At 37.0% G+C, this 26,926-nt stretch overlaps 1 protein-coding gene across 2 annotated transcripts in view; it reads left to right on the plus strand.

The window, feature by feature from the left end:
• ITFG1 (integrin alpha FG-GAP repeat containing 1) overlaps positions 1-26,926 on the plus strand; it is a 292,249-nt gene that overhangs the window by 201,137 nt on the left and 64,186 nt on the right. For both annotated transcript variants that reach the window (XM_069456742.1, XM_069456741.1), the window contains exon 13: positions 17,488-17,531. In XM_069456742.1, the coding sequence (XP_069312843.1) occupies positions 17,488-17,531 (44 nt within the window). The remainder of the gene's footprint in view (positions 1-17,487; positions 17,532-26,926) is intronic.

The raw sequence follows: 26,926 nt of genomic DNA on the forward strand, positions 1-26,926 counted from the left end.
CACAGAGCTGCGAAGATACAGGTATGTCTCCACATGCATACCTACAAATATATACATCTGTAACTATTTTTACATCTATTTGTATTTATACATACTATAAAACCATGAATTCATAGCAATAATTCCATTTCTAATCCAACACAGCACTTCAGAGTTCTTTCTAATCTTTTCCGTATTTGTAGACATCTTCTCTAGCTGTGAGAAACCTGCCTTCCATTGTCTTCAGTATGTTACTTGTTTGTTCACTGTAACCAATTGCCAGCCATCTCCGCCACAGATACCCGTGTCTGTCGTAAAGACCCCGTACGTGTTTTGTCAAGTATATGCCTATTTTATTTTCTTTGGAATGGTTATAAATATTATTGTGTTTTTAAGTTTTGTTTGTACATGTTTGTTTTTAGTATATAGAAATAAAATTGATTTTTGTGGGTTGATCTAATATACTGCAACCTTGCTCAACTGACTTACTGGTTTTTGGGATTTTCTACATGGACAAACGTCATCTGCAAAGAGGGGTAATTTCATCTGTCTCTTTTAAGCTATATGCTTTGATTTCCTTTTCTCGTGCTTACTAGAATGTTCATTACTGTCTTGAATAAGATTGGTATTCACTTTTATTAATAATAACAAAACATCCTTGCCCTGTTTCCAATCTTAAGGGGAAAGCATTCCATCTTTCACCCTTAAATATGATATTAGCTATAGGGCTTTTTTGTAGATGCTCTGTATCATATTAAAGAAATTCCCCCTGTTCCTCATTTGCTGAGCATTTTATCAGGAACTGGTGTTGGAAGGTGACTGTTTTTGTGTTGCCATTATTATAGCCAATACAGAGACAGCCATATTAGTTCATTTGTCAACAAAATGGAATGTGTACTTTGTAGAAATATTTATTACCATTTTTAAATGAGCATAAATAGCTGAACACAGAAAAGCAACAGAATAGTGAATAAGCATTGAGATTAATTTTGAGAGAAAATTGACAAAATGCATATCTTTCCTTTCTAAACAGCAGATTCACTCTTATTTAATCTGAGTAGCTCCCATCTTCATTATTGCTACAGCCATAAAATACTGATATATGAATCTAACAACCATTTTTATGCTTTTATCATTCATTTGACCATTTACTCTCCTTTGCCATTTTTAAAAAGGTATTATTTGGCTATTTTAGAGCTAAGAAAATTAAACTATACTGTTTATTTGGTATGCTACTAACTTACGTAGGTTGAAGTATTTTTTCTTATCTCAGTGGTTTTGCTTCAACTTCAGACCCCTAGATATTATAACAAAGAATCCTTGGAACTTTTGGTAACTCTAATTGTATATGTAATTATTATAGAATAACCTAGTTCAGTTAATTAAATAAAAGGGCTGTTGGAGTAAGAGTTTGAGGATAAATTACTAAATCCAGTGCAGCCATTTGACTGTTGCAAACTTTGGTTCCCAGGGGGAGATTCAATAGAGTCATCATCTCTAGGATGAAAACATCTCAAAATGTCTGTCTTGTGACCCTGGATCACTGGCATCCTCCCCTCAGTGAAATACAGCACGCTCTCAGTCGCCACTTATTTTAGTATAACATATGATCTCCTCTCCTTCCTCCATCCATTCCAGAATATTTGAGAAATCTGGGTTTATTTATTTGTGTCATTTGCATTAGTATCTCTCTCCTAGTGTACTGTGGTAGTGAAAGCAACTTAAGGGTAGTATCTCTCTCACTTGCCTTTGATGACTCAATGCCTAGCACAGGTCCTCGAGGCATTCAGGAAATTTCTGTCAAATGAACAGCCAGCTCCTTTCGAGGCATGGAGTGACTATTTTGATTTAAGAATATTCCCTTCTCCTCTAGTATTAAGGCAACACTTGATGCCTCTGACTTCATCTTGTATGTCAAAGAAGCATTCTACCAAAATGTGAAACCCTAAGATTAAGTTTACCCGTTTTCTGATATCAGGGACCCAGCAAGTCAATAGAGATCGAAATGCCCTAGTGGATGAGTTACCCTTTCCTGGTTTAACTTCTCAGGTCTGCCCATCTTTTTCAGATTTTCTATGACTAGAAATGTACGTAATTTCCCAAGCTTACACCTAAAATGTACGGAAAGACTAACACAATGAGTAAGAGAAGATTTCTCTCTCATTACCTGAATGAGATGCTGTAAAAATAACTCTTTTACTTCAACCTAAAATAAATGTTACTTGCTTCAAGAGGATACATTACATCCTGATCTAATCACCATACATTATATGTATCGAAACATCACTGTATACCCCATCAATATCAAAACATTACTATGTGCCCTGTGAACATGTACAATTATTACTTGTCAGTTAAAAAATAGTTTAAAAAAGAATAAAGCATATAAATGCAAACTATATATGTTAAATTTAAATTAATAATTCTCTTTCACAATGTTGTTTTCTTTCTATATAGTGAGTTATTTATAGGATTTGTGTTCTTCATTTAAGTTTTGCCATTATACTTTAAAGGAACTATTTTCTCAAAGCTGAAGCTTTCAAAAAAACATAGATTTATGACTTAATTCATCTGAATGCAGTATGTGAATATGTATACCTGGTTGGATTGAAGATGAGTCCTTTCTAGAACGGACATTAGGCATTGAGGAATAAGGAAAGAGATGGGAAAGGCCTCAGGAGGCATCTTGCCCAAGTCGAACCTAATGCAGCATCTCCGCCAGCTTCTGCCTGGACGCCTTGCGGTGAAGGTCTCACCTCCTCTTAAAACAACTCAAACTTCTTTTGTAACTCAGTTTTAGTTATTAGAAAACTTACTCTACATCAAGTCGAAATGTGCATATTTACTTCTATCCATTGATACTCATGTCTAGTGTATAGTAGGCTCTTGATTAGTATCTGTTAAAAAAAATAGTTCTAATAAAATTATTGACATTTTTATTCTTAAAGCAGACCCTAACTTTTAAATGTAGTAACAAAATACTCAAAACACACAGTGGTCCTGTTCAGGAAAAAGTAGACTTCTTTAAAGAATTAAATATTAAGACAACAAACTACTTCAGAATGAAACAACATGCCTGAGGTTTTTCTTTAAAATAATCCAAGGAAGTAGAAGGTGGGGTATAGATGAAACAAGTCTGGCCACATGTTGTTGACAGTTGTTGAAATTGTGTGAAGTGTGTGTAAGGTTTACTATACTACTCTTTCAATTTTGTATATATTTGGAATTCTGTTTGAAAATTTCCATGGTAAAAATTTTATTAAAAAAACAAAACCCTAAGAGACTCTTGAAAATCTCTAGTCTGGAGAGTTTAAGAATCTCTGGCCTTGGCCGGGCGCGGTGGCTCACGCCTGTAATCCTAGCACTCTGGGAGGCCGAGGCGGGTGGATTGCTCAAGGTCAGGAGTTCGAGACCAGCCTGAGCGAGACCCCGTCTCTACTAAAAATAGAAAGACATTATATGGACAACTAAAAATCTATATAGAAAAAATTAGCCGGGCATAGTGGCGCATGCCTGTAGTCCCAGCTACTCGGGAGGCTGAGGCAGTAGGATCGCTTAAGCCCAGGAGTCTGAGGTTGCTGTGAGCTAAGCTGACGCCACGGCACTCACTCTAGCCTGGGCAACAAAGTGAGACTCTGTCTCAACAAAAAAAAAAAAAAAAAGAATCTCTGGCCTTTAGTTTCCAAGCCTAAATCAGATTCGGTAGCACTGCCGTCTAAGTGACATTATCCTGAGGAAAGGATTCTCCACACATCTCCAAGTTGAGAGTCAGAGCTAGCCAATTTGGTGCAGGAGATTTTAGTTTTAGAAAACAGGACAACTTTGCATTAAAGATATTAGCATAAATATTAATAACATACTTTACAGAAAGGTCACAGGAAATTAAATACCAATTTAAAGCAATCATTTAGAAGAAAAATAACCTTCTAGTTGTTTTGAAATGCCCTTCTACTCTTTCCTTTGATTATTAGTTGTTTGCCTTAAGTCAGATAGTTACTAGTATGTAATTATCCTTCAAAGCCACCTACGATGTCCAGAGTTGATTTTGCTCTAAAATTATTCTGCTATTCTAATGCTCAAACCAGCCTATACTAAATGTCACTGTTTTTCAGTTAAAGAAATTTGGGTACTTAAGCTTTTATATGTGGTTACGGCCGTAAAACTCTGCTTCTTCCTACCTCCCCCTCCCCGTCACACAGTACCAGGAGGGCATGCTGTGTGTTACAGAACTGCGGGATTCCTTGCTCTCCTGAATCCATATTAATTCCTAGTCCTAATCTTTTCTGTTATTCCTATGAGATACATTTGGAGGTTCTGAATCCTAGTTCTATTCTACTAGAATCTCAAGTTTCTAAAAAACATAAGAACCTTTATTTCCCTTAACACTTTTAAAATTGTCACAGTATCTTCACCTTTACTTATCCAAAAGGTGAGACCTTTGCTTTAGAAAGTTTTTATTCTACTTGCCTACCTGTAGATTTTGTTGAAACATCATGGAAGTTTAATTGCTGGATAAGTAATTCTGTTTTACCTTTTGTGCCTTCTATTTTATAAATTCTTTCTTAACAATTTACAACCATATCGATAATTAAACTTAAATTTTTACCAGTTACTGTATATTTTTTCTTATACTACATCTTTCCCTTTCTTCATTCTAATTCCTATTTCTTTTGCTAGAGTACTTCCTCAAGTGATTTTCAGAAAAATTGTACTTAAGTTGATATATTTTCTGAGTACTGGTATGTCTTAAAATATTTTTCTCTTTCCCTTACATATTAACACTAATTTTGCTGGTGTAGAATTTTATAAACATTGTTCCATTTTCTTCTTGCATGACAGTAGTCCCCCTTATCCCTGGTTTTGCTTTCTATGATTTCAGTTACCTACATTCAACCATAGTGAATAAGATAGCTTGAGAGAGACCACATTCACATAACTTTTATTACAGTATATTGTTATAATTGTTCTATTTTATTATAAGTTATTGTTAATCTCTTACTGGGCCTAATTTTTAAATTAAATACCATCATAGGTATGTACGTACAGGAAAAAGCACAGTGTCCATAGGGTTTGGTACTGCACAGTTTGAGGTCTCTACTGAGGCTCTTGGCATGTATCCCCTGTGGATGAGGGGGACTACTGCAGTGTGGTGGCCTTTGAAATGCTCTCCTTTTCCTGCATGCTTTGTTTAGGTGGGGGCCGTTTATGTGATTGCTCACTGTAGTCTTCCTTCTTGTAAGCTGTTATTTTTCTTCATGTGTCTGAGGATTTTTCTCTGCTTATAGTTCTAAACAAGTATCAGGGTTGGTAGTTAAAATGAATGGCAAAAGCTATTGTGTCCCCATACAGTTCTGCCCAACAGACCATTGCCACGACGCCGTTTCCCCCTCCCCATGCCGGAGCCCCTTGGGGCTGACAAGCTGGAAGTCAACCAGAGATAGAAGCTGCATTTGAGCAAAGTAGTAGGTTGGCGTTTTCAGACAGCACAGCAAAATTGATGCCTTAGAGTTGAACTGCAGCCACCTTCCCTGTGAGAGTCCCTAGTGAGGAACACTGCAAGAGTCCCTGACTTACTCCTATAGCCTCAGCCAAGGGGATTATCAGGCTCACTGAGAATGAACAGTTGTGCTTTCCAGGAGATAGACAGTGACAGGGAGACACTCACTGCCTTGCTGAGTCTTTTTGTGTTATTTCGTCCTGTAGGCTCGGAAGTTTGTGTGTTGGCAGCACTCTGATGTTATTTAGGGCGCTGTCTAAAAGGACCAGCAAATCCTCCACTTTACTTTGCTAGCAAGAACACATGACAAATGTAGCTATTCCTGTTGTGAGCCTCTGGCCGGTCCCAGAGACCTTCAGCTCCCCCTTCTTCCCTGGCCCCAGGGCGCCTGCCCTTGCTCCCAGCAGCTGCCGCCTGAGAGGAAAGGGTTCCAGTGGGCTGCTGGGGGTCCATCCACTGTGGCCACAGCGGCTCCCGGAACTGCTCAGCACACATGTGCTCTGTTCTCAATATCATCCGCCTGTTCAGTATCCTTTAGAAAGTTCTCAAAATATCTGCTGTTTATATTATATGTGTTTAATCACTGCAGTGATACTTCGGGACTTCAGGGAGATAAATATATGTTTTTATTTGAAATTGTTTACTAAAAGTTCTTTCAAACATACTTATCTGGAATCAATATGTTTTTGTGTGTTTTTTAAATTCCTTTTTTTAACATTTATTTGTTTTTATGTTTGTGGTGTACAGTGTGATGTTTTAATATATGTGTATATTATAAAGTGATTAAATCAAGCTAATTAACGTATCTATTATCTCCCATACTTATCATTTTTTATCTAATATATGTTTAAAGGTCAAACTTCTGAATTTAGCAAAAATTTTAACAAATTTATATGTGTATAAAATATATTTATATGTACGTATGTGTTTATATATTTATAAAACATGTAACTACCACATTTGTTATTTAATATATTTTTACACATAAAGAACAGGGTTAAAATTACTCAAGATCACTTTTCACTTTATATATTTACATACTTAAGTTTTCTACAAAGAGCATATGATTTTATAATTAAAAATATAACAAATGAAAGATAGATAACAACAGACCAAAAAAATCTTTCCGTGGAATGTAAAATAACGTCCAAATGACAAGAATGGTGGGGATGGGGCTTGGTTTCACACATGAATGCAAAGCTTGAGTAATTTGTAGGGAGGTTATAACGTTTGTTTTCATGTGTCTTAAAGAAGCAAACTGGTATCTTGTTGATTAGAATAACACATTGCCAGAAAGATTCTGAAGGGTTTTCCAGAATTTATATCTTAAGATTTGTGGTCAAACACCTCTTGTGTTTTGGGTTTCCTACCCCTGCTATGACACTTCCCCTTGTCTTTGCATTTCCTCGAGATCTGAGAATTAAATGTCTAGAAATTTTAAAAAAAAAAAAAAAAAAAGAATTCTCTTCTTTTCAGAGAACGAATATGAAAAGTTACCCAAAATCCAGGCAAAGGTTTTTATTTTAAACGCTGTAAAACCATTATGCAATACTGACCTTCACAGCTCTGACTTTATTCAACTCATCCCTCTGCCAAGCTGCACACTGCTTTAGTGTTACAGCATTTATGCCAAGTATTGCCATCGTTTGGTTTTGGTTTTGGCATTTGTGTGAAATAGCTAATACAGAATAAATCACAAAGCTAGATGCCAAATTTTTATATTTTTAATATCTTTAAGAATACATGGGCTATAATAATAGTGTGGTTTAACATGAAGTGTTAAGAGCCTAAGCATTATCATTGTAAAGGAAACAGGCATTGCACATCTCATTAGCCATGTTTTAAACTAATTAAATCTACTAATAACCAGTACTTCATATAGCTTATTAAGTGTTTTAATTACTGTTTTTTTATTTATTTTTGTGAATAGACTATTTTCATATGTATTTTATTCATCTGTTTTGAAAACTTTGGTTTTAAAAGTCTCTAGGAGTATTAGAAATTACTTTTTGGAACATTTTATTTTAAAGAATATAAAATGTTATAATTGTATATAGAATTTTGTCATATGATTACAGATAATATTAATATAATTATAAAAATTTATGAAATGGTGAAAAATCCTTAAACGTCTAGATTAGACTATAGTTTAGCCAAGATCAGCTAGTTGTAGGAAACCATTTAGTGACACTTTAAATAAGCAACCTAGAGAGATACTTAAAAAACAAACAAACAAAAATAGTCCTTTAAGAAACTCACAGGGGCAAACCGCACAAATAGTAGAGGGTTGAAATTATATACAGGTGTCTGTCCTATTAAATTTCCCTTTTCCATAATGGGCCGTTTATGTATTTTAGCATACCTTCCCAGTTGTTATTATAGTTGCCTGAAAAAATAAGTTTTATCTCATTCATAAGCATGTACTTTCACATCAAAAATATAACTGTCCTAATTTTAGAAAGTGGGCTTTTGCTATAATAATAGCAAATGCAGCCTTGGAACATTTATTAGAGTTTTTGAGGTTTGGTTTTTTTTGTTTGTTTTTTGCCTAACTAAACCACAAATGATGAAATTTTTATTCCAATATTGCTAGGGAAATTACATCCTTTTACTCATTTAATAGACTACTGTACTTTTTACTTGTTCATAAGCTTGACATTACAGAGTCTTAAAATTGTAATTTTAGGGTGACATTTGTAAAAATGCCATCAGTCTGTCCTTTTTTGATTATGTTGGAGAACTTTAAAGCATTATTTCTTTTTTATTGATAATGTTTTGGTTTGGTATTTGTTTTGTTTTCTGATTACAAAAATAAGACAGCCGATTGTAAAACATTTGAAAAGTCTGGGAAAATATTTTATAACAGCTTTGCTCTTTGCCACTTAGTAGATACAACTACCATGAACACTGAGCATTCTCTACTTGCTTCTGCTGGCTCCTGAAGTTCCAAGCACACCCAAAGAAGCTGCAGCAATGAAAGCTGATACTTTTAAATCCTGGAATCCAGAATTATAGAGTCTATAATTTGTTTTAGAAACAAAACAATAGCTAATTTTTTTTTTTCTTTTTTGAGACAGAATCTCACTCTGTCACTCACCCAAGATAGAGTGCCGTGGCATCAGCCTAGCTCACAGCAACCTCAAACTCCTGGGCTCAAGCGATCCTCCTGCCTCAGCCTCCCGAGTAGCTGGGACTACAGGCATGCGCCACCATGCCTGGCTAATTTTTTCTATATGTATTTTTAGTTGTCCAGATAATCTCTTTCTATTTTTAGTAGAGATGGGGTCTCGCTCTTGCTCAGGCTGGTCTCGAACTCCTGAGCTCAAACGATCCGCCTGCCTCAGCCCACCAGAGTGCTAGGATTACAGGTGTGAGCCACTGCACCCAGCCAATAGCTAATATTTATTATCATGTGCTTTATCTTCTGCCAAGTGTTTACATGATTCTCTCATGTTATAGTATCCTATATACAATAACTTTTAAATGAAACTACCTGAGAATACATTTCTTGTTTTAAATAATATAATGTTACATATTATATGAAGAGAAAGCAGAAAATTACCTTACGGAATAACAAGTTATACTCCTGGTTTTGCTCTGTATTTCTGAGTCTTATTGTAGAGAATATGTGTCATCCATGATCCAGCCTCATTCATTCAGACCCTAACTGTTCAAGGCTCCCTGTTCTCTAGATAATTTTGTCACATGTGAGCAAACTTATACAAAGGGCACTTTAAACACAGACCAACTTCCTCTGTGCTAAGGCACAGTATTAAGCACCTGAAACTACCTAATGGAAATATAGATCCAGCTTGGAATTACGGAATTTGGGAGTTTTTTAAATCTTATAAATTATTTAATCCAACTCTAGTACTTTAAAGATTTTTCTAAAACCGTAGGAGAAAGAGATGAGGTCATTTCCCCATGACCACACCTTGCATTAGCTAGCGCAGCACGACAGGGCCCTACTTCATGAGATTTCCTGTACTGGATGAATAGAATGCCTGAAAGGAGTGGAGCTTGTGGTTTGTAGCTACTGTTGGTGTCAGATGGTCACTTTGAGATTTACTCTTACCAGCAACACCCATGACCTGAAGACTTAATGTGGTATTAATCTGGTACGAACAGGAACTAAGATGGAAAGACCTAACTGTTAGTAACAGAAGATGAACCACTAACATATATAAAACATATAATACCATGCAGTGTTTCCCGGCAGCATTTATTTCAGTTCTGCCTTTCTTTTCGGGAGAACTTCTATCTAATTTTAGCAAACTGTGATTTAACAAATTAACTGCCCTGTGAGTTGTATTTCAGTCATGCTGGTTTTGAGCCCAAGGCCTCATGAAGCATATGGAGCTCAGGCATCTCTACCATGCAAGTCACATGAACCTTTTTTCAAGTTGCATGTAACTCACACACAGAAAACAATAAGAAATAACAAACTTTTAATGAAATTAGAAAGGATCATTTTGTTTTCAGTTTTTATTCTATTTCCATAATGAAACACCATGGCCCCAAGGGAAAAAATTTTTTTCTAGTGTGGCAGTCAATGTGTTAAACCACATTCCTGATAAATATATTCCTGATAATATACTGAGCAATAAGAAGAGAGAAATAAGAATAAAAGTTTTCTTTATGTGGTCTATAAATTTCAAGAAACTTAACACTTTTCAGGCATTTTTTTATTTCATTAACTTAAGAGGGGGCCAGGCGCAGTGGCTCACACCTGTAATCCTAGCACTCTGGGAGGCCGAGGCAGGTGGATCATTTGAGCTCAGGAGTTCGAAACCAGCCTGAGCAAGAGGGAAAACCCATCTCTACTACAAAAATAGAAAAAAATTAGCTGGACAACTAAAAATATATAGAAAAAATTAGCTGGGCATGGTGGCGCATGCCTGTAGTCCCAGCTACTCGGGAGGCTGAGGCAGGAGGATTGCTTGAGCCCAGGAGTTGGAGGTTGCCGTGAGCTGGGCTGATGCCACGGCGCTCTAGCCTGGACAACAGAGTGAGACTCTGTCTCAAAAAAAGAAAAAAAACTTGAAGGGGAGAAGATAGTAAGAAGTAAGCTTGTGAAAGGATGTGTCCCTTTTTTGTCTTATAGGAAAACTAAAAGGTGGGTCTTCTATAGCATTCCTTAACAAAAGCAGTGCAATTACTGAAAGTGGCTGGAGACATGATTACTTTCCTACCCTACGTCAAACATACATGGGTAGCAGAGCCTAACAGCCACACAGTCTGAGTCTGCCTCACCCTCTGCCGTAGCCATGTCAGTGTCACTGAGGAAAGGTCAAGTTCTTCTGCAGGTGAAATAATGATGATTTCAAACTGAGAACAGGTTAACCTTTGTGATAATATGTTAGGAATTCTGAGTTCCTAATAACCAGCATGGTAGTTAAGCTCAAGGACTAGTATTATTTCTTCTTGAGTGAGTGGTTGCAAAAACCAAGGAAATGCATATTCTATTTGTATTATGTAGAAATCTCTTTTTATAACACACATATGTGACATATATGTATGATATAATTTTTCCATGTTTAAAACCTAGCTTGACTTTTATATGTAGTTCCTTGGTGGAGAAAAGCTCTAAGATGTGAAAAAGTTACAGTTACATTTAAATCTTGATCCTATTGTCATAATGTGAAACTTCAAATTTGATAGCAAGTCCTGTAAAAAAACAAAAATAGATGCAGGAACCAAATTTCTAGCATACTGTATACAAAATGAAAGAGACTGTTAGGTGATTTTGAGTAAATACTCTTGACCATGCTAAACAACACACAGACTTTTTATCTTGTACAAAAAATACAGTAACCCAATGGTTTCTTGATTTCCCATCTCCCATAATAGTAGGTTAATGTGTCCCTTAAATGAGTTAGTGGCAAAAGAGCTCCATTTACTGTATAACCTTTAGTAATACGATGGCCCAAGCTTCAGTTTCCTCTTCTGAAAAAAAAAAAAAAGGAGGAGAAGGGGCGGGGACAATTAGACTCATACCACAGTCTTGATATGAGGATTAAGGAAGAGCATCTATGAAAGGAAATTCATGTTTAGAGCTTGGTACTAGCCAGATCAATAAATGTTTGCTAAAAGATGTTTGGTAATGTTTCTGGAGGATAGTTTCATTGTACACATCAAAAGCTTTTAAGATTGACCAGAAATTGTATTTCTATGACTTTATCCCAAGGAAATTGTCAAAGATGTGTCAAAGATCTGTGTATAAATGCACTAGGTCCATAAAAATGATCTTCCCAATGGTATTTTTAAGCGAAAAATACAGTTGCGGTATGGGGAGGGGGAAAACCTGAATGTCCTATAAGAAGGATGGGTAAATAATACACACACAAACAGAGAATGCCATGCAATTATGTAGTAGAAGTATATTTAATGATATGGACACAGTTGGGGTTACATTAACCCAAAGAAAAGCCAGTTATGAAATAGTATGTAATATGATTTCATGTACGTAAAATTTTTTAAAGTATGTGTGTATATTAGTCTGTTAAATATACATAACAAAATACCACAGGCTAGGTATCTCCAACAACAGAATTTTACTTCTCATGGTTTTGAAGCCTAGTAAGTTGAAGATCAAAGTGCTGGGAAGGTAAATTTCATACTGAGGCATCATCTCTTCCTTCTGGGTGGCCACCATCTCAGCCGGTATTCAGTGTTCTCTTTGCATTCCTGCGTGTGGAGACAGCTCATGTGCAAGGTCTCTTCCTATAAGGAAACACTAATCCCATCGGATCAGGACCCTACCCTCATTTACCCTTAATTACCTCCTTTCAGGCCCTGTCTCCAAAAACAGCCACACTGGGGGTAGAGCTTTAACGGATGAGTTTGGACAGGACACAGTCAGTCCGTCCGTAACAGTGTGGTACTATAAGAGACAGGACAAGACCAAACTGTTTTTTCTCCTCTGCTCTCACGCAGTCACTACAACACAGAATACTTCATCTCTGGTCACCAAAATGTGTGGGGAGTACCCACCATACGCCAGCCAGCCAGTCAGTCGCGACACCACCTGGACAGTGGAGCAGATCCCGCAGGGTAAGGGCTCAGTCCAGCAAGACTGCCCTCACTTCAGATGCCAATCACAAGTCCCAGGTTGTCACCTGTACCTCTGCCTGACTGGCTATAAATAGAGTTCCCATGACACCGTCCTCAGACCTGATTAATTTGCTAGAACAGTTCACAGAACTCAGAGAAATATTTTACTTATATTTACCCATTTGTTATAAAGAATATTACAAAGGAGACAAGTGAAGATACAATGGAAGAGATGCATAGGGCAAGGTAGGCCTAGGGTGCCTGTTTCTAAAAATGATATAAATGAAATAATACAGTATATACTCTTTGTGTCTGGCTTCTCTTGTTTGCTCCACACTGTGTCTGTGAGATTCAGCCAACATATACATTTTAAAATAGACTTTTATTAAATATATTTGCCTGCATCTTGGTTTCTTAACAAGAGAGTATATAAAGCCCCTTTCAAATCAGCACTTACAGAGCTCCTCTTTCTTTTAATAGCTCCATATCATTCCATAATATTATATGCTCCACAGTTTGTTTAGCTTTTTCTCTCTAGGTGGGTATTTAGGTGGTTTCCAATATTTTAGAGACATGAAACTGAGTTGAAAGGACTGTGTTTTTAATGTTAGTAGATAATAACAGATTACCCTCTCTGAAAGTTATAGGAATTTATATTTTCACCAGCATATGACACTGTTCAGTTTACCACATACTCATCTGAAAGTTCTAAATTTTTATTCCGTTAATAAATTTGTTTTTAACATAAGTAATGCATACGAATGGTTAAAAAAATACAAAAGAGTATCTGGTGAAAAGTAAGTCTCCTTTGCACCGCTGTCTCCCAGTGATACGATTCTCTCCTCGGAGACCTCTCATTTGTATCTTTCCAGGATATTTTATGCATATACAAGCACATATGTGTAATCTAAAGCTGCCTCTTTTCTTTAAAGTACTGAAAAATATGGCTATAACATAATTTAATGAGTTCCTTATTGGAAGATATCAAGGTGATTTTCAATCTCAAAATAATGCTTCAGTGGATATCCTGTAGGATAAATTCCTAAAAATGGAATTGTTAAAGTATGTATATGAATTTTTAAATTAAACATTTTATTGAAATATAACATACATATTGAAAAGTATATGTACATAAGTACACAGGTCTATAAATTTTCACAGAGTAAATGCAGCCATGTAATTACACTCAGATAAAAAAACAGATATTACCAACATCCAGAACTCTCCTCTTGCCCCCTTTTTAGATACTAAACCGGTTCACATAAAGGTAATACTATTTTGATTTCCAACACCATAGATTAATTCTGCCTGATTTTGAACTTTAAATTGTATTTTTTATATTTTAACAGATGTCCCTTCATAGAAATTTTATCAACTTACACTTCTGCCTATAGTATATAAAAATGCACATTCCCTAACACCTTCGCCAACTCAAGGTGTTAGAAACTTTTTGATCTTGGGTGAAAAATATTATCTTATTTTTATTTTGCATTTTTCTTACAGTGAGTGAAGTTCAGCATCTTTTCATATATCTAACAACCATATGTATTTTTATTTCTATGAGCAGTCCTTGTCCTTATTTTCTTATTGATTTATAAATGTATTATCGTCTATAGTAGGGAAATTAATGCTATGTTATATATGTTGCAAATGTTTTTCCTAGTTTGTCATTTATCTTTGATTTTATTGTTTTTCCGATAGACATTTTTATCATGCTTTTATTTTTTGCCGATCTTTTGGGTATAAAATGAGATTTTTTCCTAAGTAGTTAGGGTGAGTATCATGTTTTTTGATTATTTGTATTTTCACTTCTAGATACTGCTTCTTAAAATCCTTTGTTTTCTATTGGATTATCTTCTCTTAACTGATACCTAGAAGTTTTTTGTATATTAGCAAAAGTATATTTTCATCACCACAGAAAGAAACCCTCTACCCTTTGGCCATCACCCCTAACCACCCAGTCAACCCCGGCCCCAGCCAACTACTAATCTACTTTATCCATAGAGTTGCCTATTCTGGACATTTGCTATAAGTGAGGTCATATAACTTGTGGTCATGTGTCACTGGCTTTTTTTCTCTTAGCATAATGTTTTCAAGGTCATCCATGTTGTAGTATGCATCAGTACTTTATTCTTTTTAATAGCCAAATAATATCCCACTACATGTATCTACCTTATTTTGTTTATCCGCTCATCAATTGATGTACATTTGGATGGTTTCCACCTTTGGGCTATAGTGGATAATACTGCTCTGAATGTTGGTGTACATGTTTTTGTTTGAATACATATTTTCATTTGTCTTGGCATATACCTATGAGTGAATTGCTGTGTCAAATGGGAACTCCATGTTCAACCTTTTAGGGAATTGCTAGATTGTTTTCCAAAGCAGCTGCACCATTTCACATTCCCACAGAAATATGTAAGGGTTTTCCATTTCTCCACATCCTCAACATTTGTTATTATCTATTTGATTATAGCCATCTTATGGATGTAAAATGTTATCTCATTGTGTCATCTTAACCATTTTTTTTAATTGTGGTAAATAACATGTAATATAAAAATTGCCATTTGGGGGGTATAGTTCAGTAGTATTATGTATATTTGCATTGTGTGAAACACATCTCCAGAACTTTTTCATCGTGCAAAACTGAAATTCTATACCCGTTAAACAATTCCCCTTTTTCTGTTCCCCAAAACCCCCAGTAACCACCATTTACTTTCTGTCTCTATGAATTTGACTGGTGTAGATACCTCATTAAGTGGAATCATGCAGTATTTGTCTTTATGTGACTCACTTATTTCACTTAGCATACTGTCTTCAAGGTTCATCAGTATTATGACATGTGACAGGATTTCCTTCCTTTTTAAGGCTGAATAATATTCCATTGCATATATGTGTTGACTCCATTTTATTCATTCATTTAGCCATCAATGGATTGCTTCTGCGTCTTGGCTCTGTGAATAATGCTGCCGTGAACATGGGTGTGCATCTCACAGTGATTTTGAGATATATTTCTCTGATGGCTGATGATGTTGAGCTTCTTTTCATGAGCCTCTTGGCCATCTGTATATCTTCTTTGGGGAAATATCTATTCAGATCTTTTGCTTGTTTTTCAACTGAGTTTTCTTGTTCTTAGTGAGGTATAAGAGTTCTTTCATTATTATGCCTTTGCCAAATGTAAGTTTTATGTTGTAAAGTAAACCCAACTTTATTTTCCTCCAAGTAGCCAGTTATCCGGTACCATTTATTGAATAATCTTTTTTCCTTCTTTAACAAGTATTTATTTAGCAAATATGTTGGGTTAGACCCTGAGAAAATAAGGATAAATCGATGCAAATCTAACATCTGAGTACAAAGACAGACTTGTGAGTAAATAATTACTGTTCAGCAAGATAATGGTTTAAATGAAGGTTTACAAAAATCATTTGGGGACAATTGGAAAAGAAGTTCCAATGTCTACCTAGAGTTGAGGAAAGAGGAACAAAAGAGAAGGAGAAGTTAGGACATGGAAACTTTAGAATAAAAGAATAAGAACCAGGCACTGTGCTAGGGTGGCAAATTTAAACATTGAAAACTATTTTGCAAATGTAAAATATTTATGTCACCATTTCTTCAAATTGTATTTAATGTAAATGTACTATGTAAATGAACAGGTATCCTCTTTTGTGATGAAATATGTCATACTCATTTCTTTGTGTCTTTGCATTTTACATATTCTGTGTCTTGGACTGCTATAACAAAATACCTTAGAAAGCATAATTAATAAACAATAAAAATATATTGCTCACAGTTCTAGAGGCTGAGAAGTTCAAAATCAAGGCACTGACAGATTCGGTGTCATGTAAGGAGTTTCTCTCTGCTTCAAAGATGGCCCCCCATTACTGTGTCTTCATGTAGCAGAAGGGGCAAGGGAGCTCGCTCAAGCCTTTTCTAGCAGGGCATTAATCCCATTTAGGAGGGTGGAGATAGCGTGACTTAGTCACTTCCCAGAGGCCCCACCTCTTAATACTGTCACATTGGATGTTAGGTTCCAACATATGAATTTTGGGGGTATACCAACATTCAGATCATAGCACTCTGCCAAAGTACATTTCTGTTAGAATGATTGTCATTTCATCTTCATACAATATAAATAAATATAAGAAACCATTTTCCTATGGATATATTTTAATCCATGGACAAATATTCATAATGATTATTGAAATAATTTGTGCTTACTGAGCAGAACTGTCAGCTGTCTTAGTTTATAACATACAAACTCTTCAACTAAGAGTATATAATATCTGCTTTCTTAACAAAGGTATCACTTCACCAGAAGTGGTACAAATATAGTTATATCTCAAAACTCATCTATATAAAGATTGTTCATATATTCTTACCTTTTCTTTTTGTTTTCTTTTTTGGTGATTATAGAATAACTGTATCATTAAATTATTTTTGTATATTTGTTGTAGACCCATCAATTATTTTATAGTTAAAGTCTCTATAATGGTCATCAAAGGTGTCCAAAATTTTTGACCCAGAAACTTTTAACTAGATAAATGGAAAAAGTCTAGTTTGAGATATAAAGTACTGAATGTTCTGTTTTTCTTAGTATACATTTTAATTGGTTTGCATTTAGCACCCTTCTGTTGGATTCTAAGTCATCCTTGGAATTTAGCTAACCAGTTGGAAAATAGAACCAACATTAAGTATGATGTGATATAACCATAATGAATTATCTCACCTGTATAATTCACAAAATGACAGCATCTTGACAGCTTAATAGAGACTTTTGAAATACTGGTAAAAAGTGAACAAAAGAATTTTAATTTGCTCAGATCTAAAGTAAAGAAATTGGTTTCTGCTTGTTCTCATGAATCAGCAGAGTGTATTAATAATTTTGGGGGGAAATTAGAGTTCACTTTAAATATAAACTTATAATAGTAATAATTGCCTGTTCTTTACTTTTTCCACAGTTCTTAGTGGTCTGTGTTCTAATGACTGTCCTCGTAAGATAACAGTAAGTAAATTTAACTATTGGTTATAAATATTTCTCTGAAAATTCTGTGCATGATAAATAGATATACACAAAATAGTTGTTATAGATTACAATCAAAATGTTATTACTATTTAACAGTGATGAAAATCTTCTTTGTTACTCAAGAAAACTTTGCTGAAAGTAAGGTACCTTTCCTAAAAATTTCTTACCTGAAGGGTCACCTCCTTTATGAAGCCTTTTCTGATATCCTTGAAGGAATGACCACCCCTCCAATTATTTCTGGGCATTTTGTCATTTATAATACTTGATCTCACCTGTTTAGGTTAGATGCCTTACACACTGGACTGTATCTCCTTGAGGTCAAGAACCATGTCATCTTTGTATACCTGGTACAGGGCACAAGGTCAAGCATATAGTAGGCAATTAATGACCTTTTTTTGTACAGTCTTAGTATTGACTTGCTGTTTAAAGGAATATTTCAGTGAAATAACAACTGTGAAAATAATTAGACTTAGTTCTTAAAGTAGCCAGTTCATGTAAATTATAATCAGAGCATTACATTATACTTAAAAGTGCGCACACATGTCTCTGTGTGTGTGTGTGTGTGTGTGTGTGTGTATGTGTGTGTGTATACAAGGACCTCTTTGAGGGTCTTTGTAGTAATCCTGTTTTATAAGAAACTATCCCCCATTTAAAGATAAGGAAACTGAGACTCAGAGAAGTTAAATTACCCAAAGTCAAAGAGCTATTAAATAGTGGAACTGCAACACCAAGCTAGGTGTTTTGATTATAGTCTCATACTCTTACTACCCCATTAAAGCATTATGTTAACAATATTTATGTATAGTTATTCCCATATTTAAGACATGTGGAAACAGGGCCTGACCCAGAAATATAACCTGGACTCACTTTGGAGCAACACCTCTGAATGAGGAAAGCAGGATTGGTGGAAGGAGCAGGTACTTGGAGAGTTCTGAAGGTAGAATGGTCCCTCACAGATGGCCCAGGTTGCGGCGGAGGGGCCTGGTCTTTGTACTCCTGCATCAATCAGACTTTACCTTCAGCCCCCAAGAAGGTGTTAGCATTTATACTAGGCAGCTCCCTTTGGCTGAGAACGGTGTCCAGGTGGAAACCCAGCTGTGAGCTAGTAGCAGTCAACACGTGGGACAGCTCAGGGGGTCAGTGTCCAGTTCCGAAGGGCAGATCTGGACGATGCGTGACCACATCCACTGCAGCATGCATGCAAAAGCCCGGGCTTTTCTATGTCATAAAACTGCCAATGGGATTGACCAGATTAAAGATTAACTTGGCTGTTTAGGTATTGTCTACCCAGTTGGTGAAACATTCAGACCCTTTGTTCCTCGTCCCTCCTGTAACTAGCCACATCCCCACCCTGTGGCTCTTTCATTACATGGTTTTGCAAAGAACTTTAAAAAGTTGAAATTGAACCCACTCATTTTACTCAGAAATTCTAGCAGAAAGTTTGATAGGAAGGGCTGTATAATTAAGGCAAGTTTTATTTCTAGGATTCATGCTTCCTTTCTCTTTATCTTAAAATATAAGGTGGTTCTGTCTTATAGAGAACAGAATCATTTAGAAAGTCACATAAGTAAAGTCCAGCATGCAGAGCTGCTCTTACGATGATTACCCTGACCATCCAGCACGTCTGGGCATTTCTGTAGGTAACACGCCCACCTCCCATTCATCCGTCTGTGGCTTTCTGTGAAATTAAGATCCTGCTGAACTGCCCGTCGCATGTATAATTTTCCTTCTCTGTGATACCTTACTGATATCATAGAGCATAATTTTATCACAGCTTAAAGGAAATGCACAGTGTATTTCCCCAGTATTACATATATCAAATGTGTGCACACTTGTGAAATTATTTACTTCTTGAAAAAATGATCCTTCTTCACATTCCTCTGACATCAGATCGTAGTAGAAAGTGTTATATTGGGTATGACCCAGTGTGAGACTAAGAGGAAAAATGTGTAGACCATATGCTATTCTTTACCAGTTGGGTTAGGTTATGAGTCGAATAGCTGTCATGCTGGCTATTTATTGCCCCCGGTGCAGGCAAGCTATCTAGTATATAGAAAGAGGAAACAATTATTCAACTCATCAACTAATCCCACCCAAATTCCTTCATCTCCATTTTGAAAACCCCCGAGTCTCTTTCTTATTCAACTTTAGCTACTCCCACAGCCATAATCTGGACCTTAGCTACCAGAACTGCTCCACTTCCTGATTTTTTTTTTCCAACTAATTTTTCGAATCTTTTATTCTGAGTATAAGGGATATTTTGGCCTTTCACTATGTCAGTGGAGGTTATGGCTTCTTTCTCTGTCACTTGGTTTTGCTTTTCATGAAAGCCTGGTGACTTTTCCCACTTTGTAGATTATGAATGTAGAAGCAGGCAGGGAAGTACTTTTCCTCTTGAACAGTAAACCGGTTTAGAAGTAGTGTTTGACTCCTCTGTATACAAAAAGAGTCTGTATGTTCCTTTGAAAGAGTTCCCTTGGGGCAGAGACAGTATCTGTTTCACTTCCCGGTACATCCTAGAACCTAACGGAGAATAATTTGTCAGTTGACCTAAGCAGCACTCAGCATAATCCCATCATCCACACCCATCATCTTTGCTTTTCCTCTTGACTGAAAATCAGTGCACCAACTGGGCTGTGAGTCACACACGCCTCCCATCCAGGGACCTCAGGGGCCTCGTTCCATTGCTTACGCTATTTGGCCCATGTGGTCAACCTCCACCTCTTTGTTGGTGTCTTCCCTGCAGCACTGATGGACGCCTAAATCTCCCTTATCTATAAATGCCTACGCATGTGCCTTCTGAAACCCCACGTCCTGCCCAGCGTCTACCCATCTCTGTTTCCTTTTTCAGCCAAACTTCTTCAGTTGTCTACATTTGGGTCTCCAGTTCCTACCTTGGTATCCTTAACCCACTGCTGTAATGTAGACTCCGACCTTACCCCACTGAAGCTGCATTTGATACTGCTGACCACTGCTGGGGGCACTCCCTTTCCTCGGCTTCCTTCATACTCTTTTCTTCCTAGCTCTCCGCCTACTCTCTGCCATTCTTCCAGGCACCTTTGTGAGCTTTTCTTCTGCCCATCCTTTCAATGTTGGTGATTCTCAGCATTCCATTCCAGGTTATCTTCTCACTCTATCTACAGTGGTTCCCCCCCCTTATCCACAGGGGATACATTCCAAGACCCTCAGTGGGGGCCGAAAACCGCGATGATACTGAACCCTGTGTACACTATGTTTTGTGCTATATGTACACACCTATGATAAAGCTTAATTTATAAATTAGGCACAGGAAGAGATAAACAATAACTAGTAATAAAATAGAACAATTAAAACGATATACTGTAATAAAAGTTATGTGAATGTTTCTCTTTCAAGATATCTCATTGTGTCGTAACGGTAAGTAAAACCGCAGAAAGTGAAACTTCAGACGGGGCGGCCGCTGGCAGCCCTTGAAGTGATCTCAGCCACTTCTGCACTGAACCCTTTACATCTGAGTGCCCGACAAGGACCTCTGAAACTGAAATCTAGTGTTTCCCCCCCAAAACCCACTCCTCTTCCCATGGCCCCATCTCAGTTCCTTTTTCCTTTCCCGTACCCCTCAAATCTATTAGATTATTCTTCCCTTACCTCTCCCTTGTCTCAACCCTGTTCCTTTAGTTCAGGCCATCATTTTTTCCTGACCATTGGAGTTATCTGGGCCATCCTTCAAAAACCTGCTACAGTGATCTCTAACACACAACCTTCAGTGGCTTCCCTTTGCCCCTGAAAAATGACCCAGGTCTGTCTCAGAGCCCGTGTTACCCCGCCCGCCTGTCACTTGCAGTTCCTCCTCACACCCGCCCGCGAGTGGGCCACTTTTGGCCAGCTCTCTCCCTCCTGGCCCTTGCCTCTTCCTCTGCCCTGGGGCCTCTCTTGGCCTTGACTTCCCCTTGCTGTGGCCTTCGGGCTGGCGCTGTGTTTGCCCTGGGCAGTTCCCCAGTGCTCTTTGCCGCGGAGCTGGGTACAGCTCCACGGTTTGTCAGCACCTGCTCGCACTCCTCCCGTCCCTGCTGAGTTGCCTGTGCTGAGTCCTTCGAGCAGACGGAGGGTGTCTCGTTTATTGTTCTGTTCTTCTCCCTGCACGGTGCCTGACACAGTCACATCATAAACGTTTGATGTATGAATAAACAGGGCTTTCTCTAAAATTTGTTTTTTAATGGGCTTCCATTGATAAATTTACCAGAGCATCTCTCACCATAATAGCATAGTCATTGTTAAGTTTTAACACTTAACAAAATAAATTACAAGCTGCTCACAAGAGAAATCCATCCTGCAAAGCCCCGATGCAAAGGAAAAATATATAGTCACAGAGAAACCTCCTAATGAGACACAACTGTTCTCATTGTTACAATATACAGATTTGTGATTTGGGGTTTTTGTTTTAAGGAGGGGGTTTGGTTTTTCAGGGTTTTTTTGTTTTGCTTTTTGATTTTTTGAGACAAGGTCTTGCTCTGTTGCCCCACTTAGAGTGCTCAATCATAGCTCACAGCAACCTCAAACTCCGGGCTCAAGTGATCCTCCTGCCTCAGCCTCCCGAGTAGCTGGGACTACAGGTGCATGCCACCAGCCCAGCTAACTTTTCTATTTTGTCTCACTCTTGCTCAGGTTGGCCTTGAACTCCTAACCTTAAGTGATCCTCCCACCTCGGCCTCCCAGAGTGCTCGGATTACAGGCATGAGCCACTGTGCCCGGCCCCTAACTGAACGTGAGATTTCATCACTTCATTATAGTGAAATACATCAACTTATTTGGCAAAAATTTTAAAAAAGATAGCAGCCCACATATATTGAGCACTTACTGTGTGCCAGGCACTGTTCTCATTGTTTTACGTGTAAATACTCATTTAATCCTTACTACAATCCTATGATATGGATATTATTATAATCCCTAATGCAAGATGAGGAAACTGAAACACAGAGACGTGAAAATAACAGCCCAGCTGTCGACCCTGTCGTGACTCTTGTGTGTGATGAGCTGCTGTTTTGCTGCTTTCACGATTCTCTCTTTGGCTCTGAAAAGGTTGACTGTGATGTAAGAAGTAGTGTTTGACTGCGGTGTTTCCTGGTGTGATCTCTTTGAGTTTATCCTACTTGGTGTTCACTGAGCTTTTTGGATGTGCAAATTAATGTGTTTCATTAAATTTGGGCAATTCCAGCCATTATTGCTTCACATACTCTTTCTGTCCCTTTCCCTCCTCTCTTCTGGGACTCCTATTGTTGTTGATATTCTTAATGTGATATTCCACATGTGTCTCTGAGGCTCTGTTCATTTTCATTATTCCTGTTTCTTTCAGTTCTTCAGATTAGATAATCTGAATTGACATTATCTTCAATTTTGCTGATTATGTCTTCTGCCAGTTTAAATCTGCTATTGTATCTCTCTAATTAATTTTTCATTTCAGTCACTGTCCTCTAGAATTTCAGTTTGATTCTTTTTTGTGATTTCTATCTCTTTGTTGATACTCTCCTTTGGTGAGACATTGTTCCCAGAATTGCCTCCAGTTCTTTAGACATGATTTCCATTAGTTCTTTGAACGTATTCATTATGGCTGATTTAAAGTCTCTGCCTAGTAAATCCAACATCTAAGCTTCCTTGAGGGCGGTTTCTATTGACTGCCTTTTTCCCCCAATGTGTGACCCATACTTTCCTGTATGGAAGTATCTTTTTTCCTGTTTTTTTGTTGTTGAAAAGTAGACATTTTAAACTATATGTTGATTCTGGAAATCAGATTTCTCCCTCCCCCTGGGTTTGTTGTTGTTGTTCTTGCTGTTTATTCAGTGACTTTCCTGAACTAATACTGTAAAGTCTTTATTTTTTGTTGAATATGACCACTGACGTTTCCCCCCTGCCCAGTAGCCAGCTGTGATGGTCAGAGAGTTCCTTAAGTGAGATTAGGGCCTTCTCAGGTCTTTTCTGAGCATGAGCACAGTCCTGTACATGTTCGTGGCCTTCTAGATTCTCAGAAGTATTGTCAGGACTTTTCAAAGCCCCCTATAGACATCTCATTTCCATTTTTCCTTTTAAGATTTGCACATCCTCTCCTTAGCACCACCAGGTACCACTGCCTCACGCAGCTGCAGTTGTAAACAATTACGAATGGTGGTTTTCAAGAATGTTCCAGTGATAGGGCTGTTCACGCAGAGCAAGCTCTCAGTGGGTCAAAAAAGACAAATCCTGAGAATGGAACTTTTTAGGGAGCTGCCAGACGGGTCAAATAGGGACAGCTCTCTGGGAATGGGGCTTTGAGTAGCTCTAAACATTTCTGCCCCCTCCAGTGACTTCTAGGCAGCTTATTTCATAGCTAAGTTAATTCCAAAACTATTGGTTTTCAAGGCTACTTCTTAGGTGGGGGAGTGGTATGGAAATACGGCAAATTAAAACACAACAAATGTCACTATTCTTACTGTGATTCAGCCATTTTTCTTAAATGAATACTCCTTGGATTCTTGCAAAGTTCTGAAAAAGTTCATTTTGACAATTTTTTGCCAGTGTTCTCCTTGCTTTAATGGAAGAGGAGATTTTTTGAGGTCCTTACTATACCATTCCAGAAGTGATTCTACACCACTCTATACATTAAAATCCATTAGTCCAACTTGCACTTTGAATGGATCCTTTACCCATACATGATTCTGTAATACCATGCATTGGTCCTTTGGAAAATGCTGGTTTACTGAGTTATGCAGATCTTCCTAATGTTCAAATCACATTTGTTAATGTTACCTCTGATTGCATCAGAACAGTTTTTTAACTTTTGGGGAGGTGTCAGATTCACAGTGGCAGATACAAATTTTTCCAAAATTCCAATTTTCACCTGCAAGTTCAAAATTTTATCATTAGCAACAAATACTGTCGGTCATTTTCCTAAAAGTGACAAATTGTCACTTTTGTCCACTTTCAAGAAAATTTGTTGGCTAAATACCTATCTGAACAGCCGCTGTTTGGTTCCATTATTAATTACCCACCCTACTTTTGCTCTGTTAGTACAAATGTTAACAAAATGTAAAAGATAAATGACATCTTAGTATTATTATGAAAATAATTTTTAATGTGACCTTCTGAAGGTAATTTGGGACCCCCAGGAATCCTTGTAACACACTCTGAGAACCAGTCTGTGGAGGAATCAAATCTGGGTTTCTAGATCTTGTCTGCAAATATCAGAATGACTGGCCCATGGTGATAGGTGAACGTGAGCTCTAGGACTCATATTAGACACATGCCAACCTGATTTTTTAAATTGAATATAGGTCGGAGAAAGAACAAATGCCTACATAAATTTGTAAAATAAGACACTATTGATAGTAGTATGAAATATTTTAAGTATCAATTAGAATAAATATTCAAGAATATAATTGGGTGTATTCACTGAAAACAATTCTTTTTTTTTTTTTTTTTTTTTTTTTTTTATTTGAGGCAGAGTCTCACTCTGTTGCCCAGGCTAGAGTGCCGTGGCATCAGCCTAGCTCACAGCAACCTCAAACTCCTGGGCTCAAGCGATCCTCCTGCCTCAGCCTCCCGAGTAGCTGGGACTACAGGCATGCGCCACCATGCCCGGCTAATTTTTTCTATATATTTTTAGTTGTCCAGCTAATTTCTTTCTATTTTTTTTTAGTAGAGACAGAGTCTCACTCTTGCTCAGGCTGGTCTCGAACTCCTGAGCTCAAACGATCTGCCCGCCTCGACCTCCCAGAGTGCTAGGATTACAGGCATGAGCCAGCGTGCCTGGCCTAAAAATAATTCTTATAGGCCAAGATACCTATCTTCCAGTATATAAACTACACTGTGGGTGACAAAGTAAATTTGAGGTTATAACACAGTGATAAGTGTGGTCTCATAAGTATTGTCTCCACGCCTCCCTAGAATGAGCCAAGTTTAAAGTACGAAAGGGCACACCCTCTTCCAAAGAAACAGACCTAGGAAAAATAATACAATTTATATTAAGAAATGTGTCCCACAGTAGCAATGACAATCACTAAGTGAGGCAATAACATATCTCATATGCTGCTGATAGGAGTAAAAAGTGGTAATACCACTTCAGGAAAAAAACTGGCACTACTTAGTATGGTTGAATATGCATATATCCTATGACTTTGCAATTCTACCTCTGAGTTCATAACCCCAATAAACTTTTGCACTTGTGACATATATAAGAATGCCATGTTTATCATAACAAAAAAAAATGGAAACAAATGTCAATCAATAATAGAATGAAAAATATTTATACTATTAACATAATCATACAATGGAATACTCTACAGCAGTGAAAATAAACTACAGCTACCTGCCTAATCATGGATGAGTCTCAAAATATTGTATTGCAAAAAGCAAGTAACAGAAAAATACATACAGTCTGATTCTATTGACATAAAAATAAAAGCAGGAATAACAAAATATATTTTAACATATTAACATATATGATAAAACTATAAAGAAAAAAAGGAATAATTATACAAAGAAGATAATTCCATAGCTTAACTTCTGTTCAACTATCTGTGTGGCTTTTAAACTGAGAACATCGAAAGAACAGTACTTTCCCTTGTCCATCTGCAAATAGGAATACAGGTGTACAACTTTGGTAATTCTCTCATGAAAGTAGTATGTGGTACAAAGTATAACATTCACCTGTCTACATAAAAATACTTCCTTAACAAGTTTGTTTTTTGTATTTTTGTGATATTCTTCATGAATCTTTTATTCAATTAGTAAAATCTTATGAGTACTTCCATTCTTATCTCAACCTGTTTTCTCATGGCCATTGAAAACATACGGACTTCTAAAGTTCTTAAAATACTAGTCAGGCAATGGTGGTATTGATGAAATTACATTGTTTCTTCCTTATCATCCCAAAGAAAAATCATTTTTAGAGCATCAGTAGACTACCTAAATGTCACTATTAACTCTTCCTACTTTATTTGGGAAGATCAGTAGAATTTCGATTTTGTGAAAAGTATTCAAAAGAGTTTAAAATATTTCTTTGACATTTTGTCATTTCTTCTTAGGATGTCCATTGCAGTGGATGGTCCCATTTAATTAGCCTTGATTTCTAAAGAGAAGGAATATATCATTTTATTCAAGGTTTGAGGAGTGGTCCAGAGATAGGGAACGATACACTGGAGATAAACCTCACTGTTGCAGCTGGGTTCTGTCAATCTATCAGGTTTTTCTTCACTGGAAAATAATGTAGTCTATAAATGTACAGGGGATTAAATGTGGTAGAAGTAATGATCACTATTTTTCATTCTATTGTAATTATTATGGATAGATTTTATTTATTTTGATATTTTAGTGGAAAAATGTAAACTATGTCCAATGCATTCCTGAAGGGAAAAAACAATGCT

Source organism: Eulemur rufifrons, chromosome 23 (genome assembly GCF_041146395.1).
Source record: "Eulemur rufifrons isolate Redbay chromosome 23, OSU_ERuf_1, whole genome shotgun sequence".
In the NCBI taxonomy this organism is placed as follows: Eukaryota; Metazoa; Chordata; class Mammalia; order Primates; family Lemuridae; genus Eulemur; species Eulemur rufifrons.